This window comes from Cyprinodon variegatus, unplaced genomic scaffold (assembly GCF_000732505.1).
Source record: "Cyprinodon variegatus isolate N-32 unplaced genomic scaffold, C_variegatus-1.0 Scaffold232, whole genome shotgun sequence".
Taxonomy (NCBI): domain Eukaryota; kingdom Metazoa; phylum Chordata; class Actinopteri; order Cyprinodontiformes; family Cyprinodontidae; genus Cyprinodon; species Cyprinodon variegatus.
In genome coordinates this window covers 620,012-635,955 of record NW_015150685.1, presented here as the reverse complement: position 1 = coordinate 635,955, position 15,944 = coordinate 620,012, and the positions used below count along the sequence as shown (strand labels likewise).

The window sequence follows — 15,944 nt, the reverse complement described above, 5'->3', positions numbered from 1 at the left end:
GACCAATCACATTCACTTTATTTACTCATGTAAAGTCGTGCACTACTCGGGAGAAACCGTTGGAACAGCCGCTTCCCTACGACTTTAAAATAACACGTATTAGACCAATGTTTGTTAAGGACAAGTATAAAACATTAGATCATTCTCTAACTTTCAGTTAGTATTATAAGTTACACATTCTTCTTGATAGTCAAAACATTATAACTTAGAACCCTAAAAAAATTAACGTATAAGCTCTTTTAAATACGTCCAGATCTTTATCTGAGACTCCTCTACAAGACTATGTTCATTTTAATATCAACTGGCCACAGCTCCAACACTGAGCCTAAAAGCACCCAGAAAAATGCAGTTTATGACCAAGTTAGTGTTTTGGAGGGCCTGGTTTCAACGACACGTGTAGCTGCACACAATGATCCATTGTTAATGAAGGCCAACAAACACTGAATCTGTCAAGGTTGATGGATGTTGTTGTGGACCCAGAGTCAGTAAAATAACAGCTGAGAGCTAAGTGTCGGAACGTCCGTCCTAACCCCTAAATCCTTTAATCTAAAGAAAGTATTTAATACTGTTTATTTTTGGATAAAGATCCAGATGAAAGGGTACATAGATCTTTGAATATTTCTCTATTATAGCTCTTGTTTCTATTCGAATATTTCAACATTTTAGTTCATATTCATTATATTTATGTCTGGATTGGCATGGCATTACATGGCAATTATGTAGGTTCTCTCTGTATTACTTATATCAAAACCCTGTGAATTTACATCTATTTTGACCCCCGAACAGCAGTATCTGAGGGGTAACTTGTCAGAAATAAAGCCAACATTGCCAAAGTTGAAAGAAAAGTGTTTTTTTGTTTTATTTTTGTTTTTTTTGAAGGAGTGAAGATTGTATTTATCTGTGTGTAAGGCATAATTCATAGTAGATCAGGAAGTGTTTGCTTTACGATGGAAACCATGTATGTCTAAAACCGTTCCTTTATTCTACATTTTGTTAGCTTGTCTGTCTGCTAAATCAACCAATAGGATGTGTTGAACTTTTGTGAGACACTTTTTTTAAAGTAGGGCATTAATTCATAAAAAAGTTTTTTTTGAATTCTAGAAATCAAAGTTTTCCGCCCAACAGCAATGATGATCTGCACGGCAGCATTCTATACCCAGCTATTGTAGCATCTAGGCTAGAGCTGTGAGTCTGCTATAGAATCTGGTCGGTATTCCAAATTCTAAAGGTTAACTGTTTTATGAAGTGCAACATTAAACCGACTAAAACTATCAGATATCGTATTCCAAAAAAGTAAAAAAAAAAAAAAATCCATTGGACTTTGAAGACGTTTCGCTTGCCATTCCGGAAACTTTTTTCAATTCAAAATGTCAAAAATAGAGTTAAGTTTGAGGCTTTGTAGAGTGGACCAACAACACTTTGTTTTGGCTTAGAAAACATGCAAATTGAACCAGAAGAACGGATCCATCCCTTTGGACTGGGGGTCATTTGGGTTCTTTCTTAGCCTGCAATGCTCGATACCTATGTCTCTGAAAGATAGACGGTATCGGCTATTGCAGGCTAACAAAGAACCCAAACGACCCCCATTGCTATGGGGCCTACCCGTTCTTCTGGTACAATTTGCACGTTTTCTAAACCAAAACAAGGATTTGTTGGGCTACTGTATAAAGCCTGGAACTCAACGCTATTCCTGACATTTTGAATTGAAAAAGCTTCCTGGATGGGAAGCGAAACATCTTCAAACTTGGAAACCATGTCCAGTGGATTGTTAAAGTTGTTTGGAATGGCTATGACCTGGATGACTGAGAACCTTCACCAGCATTTCATATGGTAATGACTAAAATGTGACTAAAACTAATCAGACTAAATCTAAGATGGCCATCAAAAACAACACTGGTGCTGGTAAACCTCATGGTCTAATTTACATAACATTTGGCTCTCATCAGATGTTTTATCAACAAAGTCTGAACATGCGTTCTCCTCACTGCTGGAGTTCGTGTCAATCCCAGGAAGCCAATAATTTTCTTTTATTTTGGGCCCATCCAAAAATAATTACCTTTTGACAGCAGATCTTTACAGAATTGGTGACAATATATGGTAATTATATTACATTTAACCGGGAGAAGCTTCCTTTTGGCTTTATGCAGTCAGCTACTGTAAATGTCAAACTAAATACTTATTTGGTATATTAAGTCTAGCAGCAAGAAAAGCAAAAGGAGCTTGATATAGTGTAAGTGAATGTATGATAAAATCTATGATAGATTTTTGATGGGAAAAAAAATCAGTTTCTCATTTAGCTTTTAGCAAATCAGATTGAAAAACCTTTGAAATGTATGGATGATGTACATTTCTAGGAGATGCACCTCGTACATTTATTTTCTTTGTTTTTAATTATTTAGATTTTTCTTTTAATTGCTTTCAGGGACCCTTAAAACTTCTACACAAAGAAACTAAATGGGGAGGGCCTTTCTGCCTCCACCCCAATGGCTCAAGCCATCCAAAACGTAATATGCTTGGTCTGTTGTAAAGACTCCTGAGGGAATCACGGACGGACATTTTCTAGACTGTTTGCTGTATACTGGTTTCTTTATTATTGTTATTATTTCAATAAAGCAATAATGATTAATATAGATGTCTTATATTATTTCTCTATGTAAATCGCATTTAACATTTTTTTTTTTCCATATCCTGTTTGCTTCTTGTCCCAAAGTGTCTTAGAAGTCATGGAAGAGTGGCCAGAGACAGTGGAGGCTGTAAGTCCAGACCGGCTGTGCTGAGACGCCTTCATCCAAGCGACTTCATGATGATAAAAAACATTCCTGCATAGAGACATCGGCTCATCCGTTGAAACAGAACAGAGTAAACCTCAGATTTTTACAGAGGACCTGAACTCTCAGTTGTTAGTGTCGTTTTGCACTTCAGAACCAAACATAGAGAGGAAGTCATGAATGATCATGGCCATGGTGACTTAGGGTAAATGGCTATTAATCAGCGCAGCTCAGTGACAGTATTTACTGCTCAGTCTTCTTCCCCCTCTCTGTTCTCCTCTCAACCCGTCTCCCCATCTTTTCCCTTGTTTGTTTGGACCTCTCTGGCTCCCCTCCAACATCAAGATGGCTATTGGTTTGGGTATTTTAAAGCTCCTGCGAGGTGTCCGTCAACTGGAGCTTCATCGCCTGCTTGCTTTCCATGGCCTTCCTCGCCTACTACGTCTCCAACAGCCCTAAAATCAAGGACCCCCCACCTTTACCCTTCAGTGATTGTGGCGGAGGTGGGGGGACGCTGCTGGGATTGAGTACCAGTACTGCTGATAGTGAGACAGGTAGTCAGAGGTCACCTCTTTTTCTATCTGTGCGGCGAGAGCGACTGCAGGAGGTAAAGACAATCGACAACTCCAGAACGGAGCCGGTGGTTCTGGTGTTTGTGGAGAGTATCTATTCCCAGCTGGGCCAAGAAATCATTGCTATTTTAGAATCCAGTCGCTTCCGCTACCGGACAGAAATTGCTCCCACTAAGGGAGACATGCCCACACTGACGGAGCAGAGCCACGGACGCTATGCGTTGATTATTTATGAAAATGTGCTGAAATATGTCAACCTTGATACATGGAACCGCGACTTGCTGGACAAGTACTGCACTGAATATGGAGTGGGGGTGATTGGCTTCTTCAAAGCCACTGAAAACTCACTTCACAGTGCACAGCTCAAAGGTTTCCCCCTCTTTCTACACTCGCATCTCAGACTCAGGGACTACTGCATAAACCCCAACGCTCCTCTGCTGTACATCACCAAGCTCAACCAAGTGGAGCAGGGTCCTTTGCCAGGGGACGATTGGACCGTATTCCTGTCCAACCACTCTACGTATGAACCAGTCCTTCTAGCTGCACCCAAGTCCTCGGATGCTTTGGCGCGTTCTGGACCAAGTCCGCTGGCCCTCTATGCCACCGTGGTGCAGGACTTGGGGCTCCACGATGGCATTCAAAGGGTTCTCTTTGGGAACAACCTCAACTACTGGCTTCACAAGCTGGTGTTTGTGGACGCCATCGGCTACCTGACAGGCAAAAGACTGGGTCTGTCTTTGGACCGTCACATCCTGGTAGACGTGGATGATATATTCGTGGGCAAAGAGGGCACTCGTATGAAGGTGTCTGACGTGGAGGTGAGCCACTTAACGAAGCATGAGTATTATCATACTTTGACATGGTCAATCAAATGAACATTTTTTATGGTAACGATTATACATGAGTAATTACTAGGATGTTTAGCCAAAGGACATTAAAGCCAAGTTCTGGAAACTGCTTTTCCTGCTGCAGTGACTTAATACCAGAGATAAAGGAACTGGGGTCATCAAGTCATCTCCCTGGCTGTGTCTGAACGTCCGCCCCGACCCCTAAATCTATCCATCACTATATAGAGCAAGGACTATATAGTGGACTTTATAGTGAACTCAGTTAAGTGAACGTTCTGACAGATGATCACTACTTTTCGCTCCCTGTTGGTCACATAACTCCACCGCCCCACATGGTGCCTGCGCCATCTTTCTTATTAGTCGCCTCTGTTGGGCAGCGCCAGCGGGCAGCTGTGACAAAAAATCCCATAATGCTTTGAGCTCTCCTGTCAAAGCATCCTGGGATATCTCTGCTCGTCTAGTGATCATGGATGGTACATTTCAAGGTGCATTGTGGGAAATTTCAAGTTCACCACTTTTTTATCTACTAAACGTTCAGACACTCATCTAAAATAGCGTTACCACTATATAGTGCCCTATATAGTGATTAGGGCGGAGGTTCGGACACTGAACAAGGTGAGTCCGATCTGCAGAGTGAATGAACCTGTGCATATTGGACTCACCTTGTTCAGTGGATGGGACAAACAAACAGATGACATAGAGATGACTTGTTGGCTCCAGATCTCCCATCTCTTCTCATTACTGATTCTCTTGTCTAACCATTATTTAAGAGCAACATTGCAGGGAAATATGGGCTATCGATTTTGCTGTTAGGGCTGAGAAATGAGAGGATGCATTCAAGGCTAGAGAAAAGCTCAGGTATCTGAGTGTAAAAAGATTTTTTTGACACATCAGCCCAATAACTCCAATATTAAAAAAAAAAATTAATTAATATTACATTACATTTACCGGATTTACCGAACTTGTAGATTTTTTCACGCCTGGCTATCAGTTTTTTAGGCTTGCTTGCCCAGAGTCTACCGTCTGATGACTTTACAGTATTCTTTGTGTGAAAAAGTGCTTCTACTTGTGTGCATGGACCTGCATGCTAGCCGCAAACCATTCTGCCTTTCTGTGTGGCAACAAACCACGTCAAGTGTTTTACCGCCACCTAATGGGCTGGAGGGAGAGATGTTGTGTCTTACTCTTGTTAGATATATTGTGATTAAAATTGAGTGCCTTTGCGATTTGAAAACTGCGTTGTGTTAAATTGCGATTATACTGCATATGCAATTAATTGACCAGCCCTACTAGAGACATATCTGAAAGTTGCAGGGCACCACCCTCAACACTTGTTTGACACTAGTGGTTTAGACTGTAGGGCTTCTGCAGAAATAAACAAATGTACTGGATAGGCTGTTGTTATTCATAAAACAAAGAATAAAATTTAAAGTTGATGATGGTTAGAAGGAACATATGAGCTACTATGAAAGGAGGAACATGTATAAAAACAAGTTTTTACCAATGTCTGCTTAAACTTCTTTGGTCTTAAATGGTATTGATATGACCATTCCTATAGACATCAGCTCTTTATTCTGTCCACGGTGCTCACGATAGTTTTTGCGAAGTTTACCTTTGCAGTACCCGTTAAAAAAGGTCTAAACCGTTCTTATTTTGTAATCCAGTAAATGTTATGTAATATTAATGTAAGTGAATGTTTTAATATATAATTACATTGTTTAAAGCTGTGTGTGTTAAACTGTATCACTATTGTTTGAATTTTACCAAACATGCTGTGTGTCCTTGCTGGTAGAGTTGTGCATTTCCAAGATGTTTTAACTTGTTGAGTTTTCTGTCATTTTCCAGGCCTTGCTGAATACTCAAACTAAGCTAAGAGGCCTTGTACCTAATTTCACCTTCAATCTTGGATTTTCAGGGAAGTTCTATCACACAGGTACTCCTCATCCTCAGATTTAAGGAAGCATTTTCCACTGTTAAATTTGGCTCTATGTTGGCTTAGCGCTGTCTAATTTGGGGTCTTCACAGGTACAGATGAGGAGGATCAAGGAGACGACATGCTGCTGCAGCACAAGAAGGACTTCTGGTGGTTTCCTCACATGTGGAGCCACATGCAGCCTCACCTTTTTCACAACGTCAGCGTCCTGGCTGAGCAGATGAAGCTCAACAGGATCTTTGCTCAGGTCAGAGGAGATTTAATGGAGATCATTTGTTGACTCAGATGCTCAGTAGATGGTTGAACCATCAGCTAGTGTAAGTTTGGGAGAGGGTAGCAATGCTGAGGAGCATGAGAGCATCACACCGTATGGGTCAGAACCATCCAGAGCGAATCTTTAGGCTATAGAGTCAGACTCTAAGCCGGAGGCTGATGCTTATATGACCACAGCAGCCCAGGTAGAAAACACGGCGGGGAAACCTCTGGTACAGATTGTATAACCAGTTATCAATTTATAAATGTAAGCTAGTTTATAACACTTGCAATAAACATGATTTTCAAATAGATCCACCAAAACTATTACAAGGAATTATCTACTATATTTTTAAAGGTATAAATAGCAACTCCACCCGTCCTTCACTGCGGAGTTTCCAGCCCCAAAACAATGAAAAGCCCACACACTCTAGAAAAAGAAACGGCATAAGTGCTGTTATTATGAAGGAGTGGGGGGATATAGGTACTGCTGTTGGCAGTAGCATATGTTACAGTCACCTATTGTTTTTATATGTTAGTGTTTTCCTGAAGAATGAATCAACTTTTTCGATTAGGGAACAAAATTGAAAAAAAAAGATCCTTCTCACGGTGTTGCAAACACAGAAGGAGCGCTGTGGAGTGTTACAACTTCTCCCAAACTCATCTGACCTGCTTCAACCGATTTGGGGATTGGGATGGCTGTTCCACAACATTGGAATTGTTCTTCTGCATGAATGCCTGAGTAGATTTGTTGCAGTGTTTTGGATCATTGTCTTACCCACATTTTTGCACCTGTCAAGTTTTGTTTTAATGCATTTTGAACATTTAGTCCAATAAACCTCAATTCAATACTGAAACATTACTGTGTCCATCAGTTATTAGATATATCAAACTGAAATAGCTGCTGCAAACACCGAACACTGAAAGCTTTTCATATGACTGTATATAGTATATAGCTATGTACTATATATTGCATATAGTATATTGTATGTTTTATGAAGTATATAGCTATAGATTCTGTATTGTCTGCACCATCAACACCAATTCAAATTCCTTGTAAGTGCAACCCTACTTACTTGGTAATAAATATGATTCGGATTCTGATGTTCTGCTGTTCCTTTTCTCAGCATTACAACCTGAAACCTCAGTAATATGTTTTGTTGTGATGTAAATGAGAAAAACCTAGGTCTGGATTTTTTTATCATCCTTTCTCTGTTTGTACAGGAGCATGGAATTCCAACAGATATGGGCTATGCAGTGGCTCCGCACCACTCAGGGGTTTACCCCGTTCACACCCAGCTGTACGAAGCCTGGAAGTCTGTGTGGAAAATCAAGGTGACCAGCACTGAAGAATACCCTCACCTCAGGCCAGCAAGATACCGCCGGGGCTTCATCCACAACGGAATAAAGGTTACTACACCTTCATGATTCTCTGTTATGGTGACAAACTTTTTCTTCAAGTTTTAACATTAGGTTTACTATATTGTGCTCATCTCCTTGTTGATCTTATTGCACATGGCCGATGTTCCCATCAGATTGTACCAAACAGTTTTTTTCCTTTCCCACTTATCTATCAACTTTGAACTAAGCAAAGGGTCGCACCTTATGTTGATGATCTTTTGCTTTACACAACAAACCCTACAATTAGTGTTTATTACATCCTTGTACGGTAAATCCAAAAAGTTTTTCATCTTTTTCAGTTTATCAGCTAAACTTTAATAAGAGTGAATGATGCTGCCATAATCATTACCCTTTCAATTAGTTCTTTCCAGTTTTTGCTACCCAGGTATCAGTATTTTTCGAGAGCTAAAGCTGACAGAGGCCTAGCACCAATCATTCATGCAATCTCTGATCCCATGCCCCCTAGGCATGGCTTGAAAATAAAAATTTCAGGCTCAGGATTTTTGCTTTTTTTAATCCCTGCTATTGTCACCCATTCCAGGCAGGCAATAAAGGGTTCTACTGGATTCACTTTGTATTAGTTTTTTTTCCTGCTTCACAAAGATAGGCAGCAGCTTAACAAAGCCATGATGGCAATTATTTGACATTCAAGTAGTATGCAGTTCTTCATACACACACACACACATCAATTTCAAACAGATGGTATCGGTATCAGCTGATAATGCACAGCCAGGTATCAGGTATCAGTATTTGGGCCAAAAAATTGCATCGTACTAATATTTATTGAAAAAAAATTGACATTTAAATGAAAATATCAGTTTTCTAATTTATTACAATGAAAATAAAAAAAGCAAACATTTTATTGAAACACTTAGAGTTTATAGTCTTATTCAGACCTGTCTTTTCCACATAATCACTGCCTCCTATTATCACCAGTTCCCAGCACATTTTAAATATGTCGTTTTATCCCGTAGTTGACGTATTTACTACTTCTCCTGCCTCTTTTTGATGATACTGTTTTCATGTTCAGCTCTATAAATAAAGCCTCATCATCGTACATAAATCTCTGCATCATTCAGCAGACGGCTGTACGATGTTGAAGCTTCTGTTTTGTGTTTTAGGTGCTGCCCAGGCAAACCTGTGGCCTATTCACACATACCATCTTCTATAATGAATACCCTGGAGGCTCCAAGGAGCTTGATAAGAGCATCAGAGGGGGAGAACTCTTCCTCACTGTTCTCCTAAACCCTGTAAGTCATCTCAGCTGTCGTTTACCATTTCTGATGGTGCGTACTGTTCCTTTTTTAACGTTTTAAAAGCATACAGGGCTTGAACGAGTCGCGTTGTGCTGCCGAGATGTCGCAGTAGTGCTAGTCATATTGAACAGTGGAACCAGTACCAGCATTAAAATGCATCAGTAGGCAGACAAACAGCAAGTTAAAACTGCTAATGAGCAGGAAACCTTACTGGATTTGTTAAATATCTTTAACTGGAAAATAAGTGTGAAATCTATGGATTTGAGTTTTCAAGTTGTCCATTTATCAGCAGTACGCTTTCAGAAGAGATAACATGAATGATGAAACAGTCACACATATTCAGTGTCTGATGTTGCTGGTATGGAAACCTGCTCCTGGTCTGTGATTGGTTGAGGTTTATTCATTGATTTCTCACTGTAGCGGGGGTCATTTATTTTGGTTTCACTTCCAGACCTTCTATTTCACTGCTTGCTAAGCAGCTGTGGCGAGATCTTTAAGCCGCATGGTAAAAAATGCATCAGAAAATATCAACTACTGCACCTTTACCTAATGTTTCACGTCCAAAATGGCTGATATGATTATTGATCGGTGTGCTACGGTGGAATAAAGCAGTCGGTGTATCGACTGCACACAGAGAACCCTTAAAGGTTCATCCAGATTACCATCCTGCCTTCAAATATTATTTCTGTCGGAGCCGCTGAGGCCCCCGTACACCAGCGGTGCGCTGTCACTAGGAATCCCATTCTACAGCAGCCTATGGCCTGGTCACCTCTTCATAGTTTGCGGTGGCGGCTGGAAGGCATTTTTCACGTATGTAATCCAAACTGCGGGCACCAGGATAATAAAAGCAAACATGTTTTGCCAACAGATTTTGGCATTTTAAGTTAATCTAGGCGTTAATAAACAGTTTCAGAGGAGTTATCATTGCGCTCTGCATCACAGACAGCATGTTTTGAAGGCGTGGTTTCGAGTGGTGGTCTGAAGGGAGAGGCATGGTTGTGTATCCAAACTATAGCTTGCTGTAACCGTTTTTCCAAGATCTCCTATAGCGCTTTTAATAGGGCAAGTTACAGTTTTTGATCACTTGCATACCCCTCACAAATGGACTTCTTTTCTGATTTTCCATCTGACCTCTTGTCTCATTCTTTGTCCTTGAACACAGATCAGCATATTTATGACTCACCTATCAAACTATGGGAATGACCGTCTGGGGCTGTACACCTTTGAGTCTCTGGTGAAGTTTGTCCAGTGCTGGACCAACCTCAGGTTGCAGACATTGCCTCCGGTTCAGCTTGCTGAAAAATATTTCCAGATCTTCCCAGAAGAACGAAGCCCCCTCTGGCAGGTAAGAGTTTAGCTGAAGTCATCTGAAATTTCTAATGGGAAATGAAATAAAAACCTTTGGGTGATGGTGACGCTTTTCTATGCTTCAAACAGAACCCGTGTCACGACAAGAGACACAAAGACATCTGGTCTAAAGAAAAAACCTGTGACAGACTTCCTAAATTCCTAATTATTGGACCACAGAAAACGGGTAAGTTTCCTAATCTCCATTTTCAATTGTTTCTTCTGCAGCTTATCAGTCTTTGTTTTCCTCCACAAAGGCACCACAGCTCTTCATTCATTCCTGAGCCTTCACCCAGCGATTACTGGCTCCTTCTCCAGTGCAACTACTTTTGAGGAGATCCAGTTCTTCGGTGGAGCCAACTATGACAATGGGATTGACTGGTAGAGATTCCCACTGCATGCCTTCACACCATCTTTAGATTCTCTCTCCATTGTAATCATCGACATAACTATCATAAAGTCATATGATCTAAATAACCGGGCGCCTTTTGGTTTTGATTTTTGCTTTTTTTTTTTTTCTGTGTCTCTTACTTCATAAGGTACATGGAGTTCTTCCCATTTCCTTCCAATGTTAGCGCAGACTTCATGTTTGAAAAGAGTGCCAATTACTTTGACTCGGAAGTAGCCCCCAAAAGAGCAGCAGCCCTGTTACCTCGAGCCAAAATCCTGGCTGTGCTTATCAACCCGTCTGACAGAGCGTACTCCTGGTATCAGGTGAGCCGCCACATGTTCAGGGACTGCTTTGAACTTGGAGGATGCATCCTTTTTTATTACAGTAAAAATCTGAGAAATGTAGATACATTAGTGCCCTCCTCCTGATGAGTTAAGGCCAGAACACACTGAATCTGTTTTTTGCGTCTGATTCGACAGGTTGTGGCGTTTAGCTGGATTTCCTGCAGGGGGCAGCGTAGCTCCAACTGAGAGAGCCCAGGTCTATTTTAGTCACTGTGCAGCAATTCAGCAGCAATCATGTGTCTGACAGGAAGAGAGACTCGGTTACAAAGTAAAACACATTCGCTTTTTGAGGAAAAATACAAAATAAAATCTGATACTCTCACAGGGAAAGAGTCAGTTTGAAGTAGCACATTGCATAGTAAGCAGGACAGACTGGTGCAAAAACAATGAACGAAACATTGAAATGGAAAACTTTCCCCATGATAGGAGTTCAGGAGGTCAGAAACGGATAAAATGATGATCCTCTTGAGCCTCACAGAAACCAAAATAAGGAGGATCAGACAGAGCAGGTAAATGCAGCGTATCTCTCTCACCTCTTTATGAAAAAAAGAAATAAAAACTTGGATACATTTCCCAGATCTCTGAGAATAACCTCCCTGTCTCAGTCAGCATAGAAACCAATCAACAGCGTTTATTGATGCGTTTTTCTTTTCTTTAGACGTAGATCTCATTATGTTTTTGATATATGAAAATACTCTATCTGTTCTGGTTCTAGAGGCTGCACAGACTCGTTAAGTAGAGCTTTGCTTTATAGAATGTGCAGATTTTTTTTTTTAATAACTTCCTAATCTATCCAAGTCAAATGTGTGGAATTAATTTATGTATAGCACAGAGACAGAAGTGAAAAAAAATCTGTGCAGATCTGCTCACCCTGACTAGTGCGAGCCTCTCCATATGCAGTCAGTGCAATATAGAAAAAAATCAGATCAGAGATTGAAATGTCGTACACTGAGGCGTGCTTTGGTGGGGCAGTGGTTGGTGCACACGAGCCATGTACAGAGGCCTTAGTCCTGGATGCGGCCGACCCGGGTTTGAATCCGACCTGTGGTCCTTTGCTGCATGGATTCCGTTTCTTTATGTTGCTCACTGGTTGATTGAGGCTGCATACCTAGTGTTTCAGATATCTGTTTGGAAAGAAAAATAAAGGAATAAAGCATTGCTTTTCATTTTACTTGAGAATTGTAGCCAAGTGTGGAGAAAAAAAAAAAATTGGTTAGCTTTGATCACTGTAACTCTGTATAGTTTGGTGTGAATTCAGTGCTTTCAGTAATTTCAGGACTATAAGTCGCAGTTTTTTTTATAGTTTGGGCAGGGGTGTGACTTATACTCTGGAGCGACTTATGTGTGAAATTATTAACACATTATTGTATAATTTCATGTTATTTTCACACTAAACCCCAAGAGGGCGCTCTAGGCCTGTTTTGATAATTTCAACATTGGGGTTAACTTACCGTATAAAAACAATTGAGGGGTTAAAAAAATGGCACCAAAAAGAAAATCATGTTCTGCAGATTATAAAACTATAAAAAATATGCAGCTAAAAGCGGAAATCATGCAGCAGAAAGAAAGTTTGGAGTTAGCTGAGTTGTTTAAAAGTAACTCAGAGGATGAAGGTTTCATTGGATTTAGTAATTTGGAGTGATACGGATGGATCGGTAAACTTGTTATGTTATTTATGCTATAGTTACATACCAGCCATGTTCTCAGTTTAATTTGCATATTGGTGTCACACTCTTTAAGAAACTCCACAGATTCCTGTCTGTGTTTTCATTATGTCTGTTTCCATTATTACGATTTATGTGTTCAGCACCAGAGAGCCCACCAGGACCCCGCAGCGCTGAACAACTCCTTCCATGCTGTTGTAACGGCAGCACCCTCAGCCCCCAGAGCCTTGTTAACCCTGCAGAAACGGTGCCTTCACCCGGGAGCCTATGCTTCCCATTTGGAGCGATGGCTGCAATATTACCAACCCAGCCAGGTAGAACCACTTTATTATAACGTCGAAAATGTTCTCAACTATCTGCCTTTACCACTCTTCATTTTCTCTACCATAAAACACATTTTCAAATGTCTATAGTATATTTCAGTTCCTCTGTTCATCATTTTCCTCTAAAGCTGCGTTCACACCGAGCATGAATATCGTAGGTGTAGGGAAGGATTCCCATGTTATCTATGGCCGTTTCTCAATATGTGTACTTCTCATGTGCTTGTGTCCTCGTGAAACGTTATCAGCCTCAGGCTGATTTTGCAAATTGTTCATTTGATTTGTGTTTATCCGACTGTGATCGTCGTTATTTCCCCATTAAATGAAAAAAGTCAGAATGTATTCATATATAGAGACTATTAATAATAGGAGGTGAAATGCAGCTCCAGACAGGCCGAGCGTGTGATGATGTCATCAGTACACATCTGCTCCAATTGACCCATATTTATGCTCTGTGGTGCTCCTGTTATTCCAGAGTTCAATTATTGTACAGCAGATTAATCACATGCTGTCATTTTCTCCAGGAGGCGCTGCAGGGAAAATAAACATTTAATCATGAATGATTATTATGTATTTAAGGCTAATTAGTAATTTTGATGGTGGGCTAATATACATATAGAGGCCTATATAAAAGAGGCCTATATAAACCCTTTAAATGTATGTCTGTTTTTGGTCAATATGGCTGTTTGAACATTTTGGGTTGCCGACCCCTGGCCTAGAGGCTAGCTCCAGCTAGCTATAGCCTCTTGCAGCTCTGCCTCTGTGACTGGTTTCCCCAATGTACCACTGTCCTACTCTGGGGCTGCTGTAGTCTTTAACCAGCCCTCAGTGTTCAGTCTTCCCGGTTAAAGGGCTGGTTATCCAGCAGTGTGTCGCAGTGAGTTTGTGGCACATATATTTTATTCATGTCCAATATTGAAGCGTGGTCTGCGCTGTTATTCCACGCCACAATGCAAGGAGGACAATCAGGAACTAGAGAGGGTCTAGATACGCCGAGGCGGTTAGGAAGTGGGGGCAAGTTTGTGCGACAACGGAGAGCCAAAAAGAGCGGGGATCCAGGTGGATAAAGGGTCCCAGTGTTCTGATGCACCTCGATCTTCTAGCTGGTCCAACTTCACAAGTCGTTTTCCACAATGGCGGTCATACAAACAAAACAAGCTGGTAAAGTACCAAACAGGAAATACGCATAGTGTAGAGCAGATGTAGATCTGACCAATCAGAGGCCTCCTGTCTGCGGTCACCTACAATTTTGTACAGATGCACCAGAGTTTCTGTGGAAGGGGCGGGGGAATATTTACATTCACTGAGACGCAGACGACCTGGTTTCTGAGTATAGATCAGCCTTGACTTATCTGATCTGCCACTGTGGTCCACTGTTCCTCAACAGCTAGCTTCTTTATCTAGCCCCAGCCAGCTGCAGCCTATGCTTGCTGTGTCCTCCTCCTCTCCCCACTCTCATTCACCTGGATCCTCCTCCGAACTCCCGCTGTGGTTCCAGAGGGTTGGCAGCCTGGTCCTGGTTCTGTTTTTTTTTTTTTCTTCCCCTCTGCCGGTTTTCTCACACCGATTTCTCGCTGCTCCTCTCTGAGATCCAGAATGCTGTCTCACTCAACCCTCTGTTGTCTGAGTGATTCATCCCCCAATGCGGGACAGCAGAACCCCAAAGTGGGTCACAGATTGGCGGAAGGAAGGCGACCGTCTTCCAGACCTACTCTCTGGAGGAGATGGTGGTATTTTCTATGCTGCTTCCATCTCTGGGATTTTGGTGAACTTAGGAATACAAACAGCTTTTTTCAGCTTTCTGAGCTAAAAAACATGGCCGGTCGCTTTATGAAACCATGTCCGCCATGAAGAGGGGAAACAAACGACCACCAGACTCCATGATCATCAAGGCGAGCTAAAGCAGAGAAAACTGGCGAGATTTTCAGCGACTTCTTGTTCGACGTGAACGTACTGTTATACCTCTTAATCAATGTGTGTTAGTTTGTCTCTGCACCTTTTAAAGCAGGGACTAGTTTGATGTTTTCTGCAGCAGCTGCGTTAACCTTTCTGCCATTTTTGACGAGTCACAGATGTCTGGTGTTTGTGTGTCTCTTCAGCTGCACATTGTGGACGGGGCCCTGCTGCGTTCTAATCCTGTGCAGGTGATGGAGGGAATTCAGAGATTTCTCGGTGTCACTCCCATCTTCAACTACACGCAGGCACTGATGTAATTCAACACACACCACACAACCAATCTCTAAACAACACTGCTTTTTTATTTAAAGACTAAGCCCCTATTTTGTTCCTGTAAACTGAGAAAAGTATTGAATGGCATTAATATTTTGAAGTAGTAGAATTAGATCAGCCAAAACAAATTGTGCTCTTATATGCAGAAGATTCCTACAACTAAAATGATGCCTCCATTGATTTTATGCTGCCTTATCTTTAAAAGAAAAAAAAAGAGAGGAAGACTAATTGGAAATAAATTTCACATTAAAATGAGTTTCTTTTGTTAGACACCTGTCAGTAAAACTGGTCCTATCAGACTAGTGGTTGGGACACAGCAGTGGTTGATTACCAGTAAAGTATTGATTGATCAGATGAATAAATGACAACTCAGAAATCCAATCTGATCATTTTATGCACCATGTGGTATAACTGTTATAACCCAACATTTTTACTCTCTCTTGAGGTGGTTTAGGCTAGGTAACACAGCAGCCTGAAGTGACCCAAATCTGATTTTATTTGGTCCATATGCGAACTGTATGCAATCTTTTTTTGACAGTCAACATGAACAACACAGATCTGATTTATTCCAATGCGAACTAGACCACTTGGCTCTGTGGTCCTGAATCCGATACAAATC

The 15,944-nt window shown here is 41.1% G+C and overlaps 1 protein-coding gene across 1 annotated transcript in view; it reads left to right on the top strand.

The window, feature by feature from the left end:
• Positions 1 to 15,944, top strand: part of LOC107088918 (bifunctional heparan sulfate N-deacetylase/N-sulfotransferase 2-like) — a 26,869-nt gene that overhangs the window by 4,404 nt on the left and 6,521 nt on the right. Inside the window, 12 exon segments of the mRNA XM_015381382.1 lie at positions 2,711 to 3,178; positions 3,180 to 4,158; positions 6,034 to 6,121; positions 6,214 to 6,368; positions 7,598 to 7,783; positions 8,896 to 9,024; positions 10,193 to 10,375; positions 10,468 to 10,564; positions 10,635 to 10,758; positions 10,917 to 11,091; positions 12,920 to 13,090; positions 15,196 to 15,305. Coding sequence (XP_015236868.1) covers positions 3,114 to 3,178; positions 3,180 to 4,158; positions 6,034 to 6,121; positions 6,214 to 6,368; positions 7,598 to 7,783; positions 8,896 to 9,024; positions 10,193 to 10,375; positions 10,468 to 10,564; positions 10,635 to 10,758; positions 10,917 to 11,091; positions 12,920 to 13,090; positions 15,196 to 15,305 — 2,462 coding nt within the window. The 5' untranslated portion in view covers positions 2,711 to 3,113.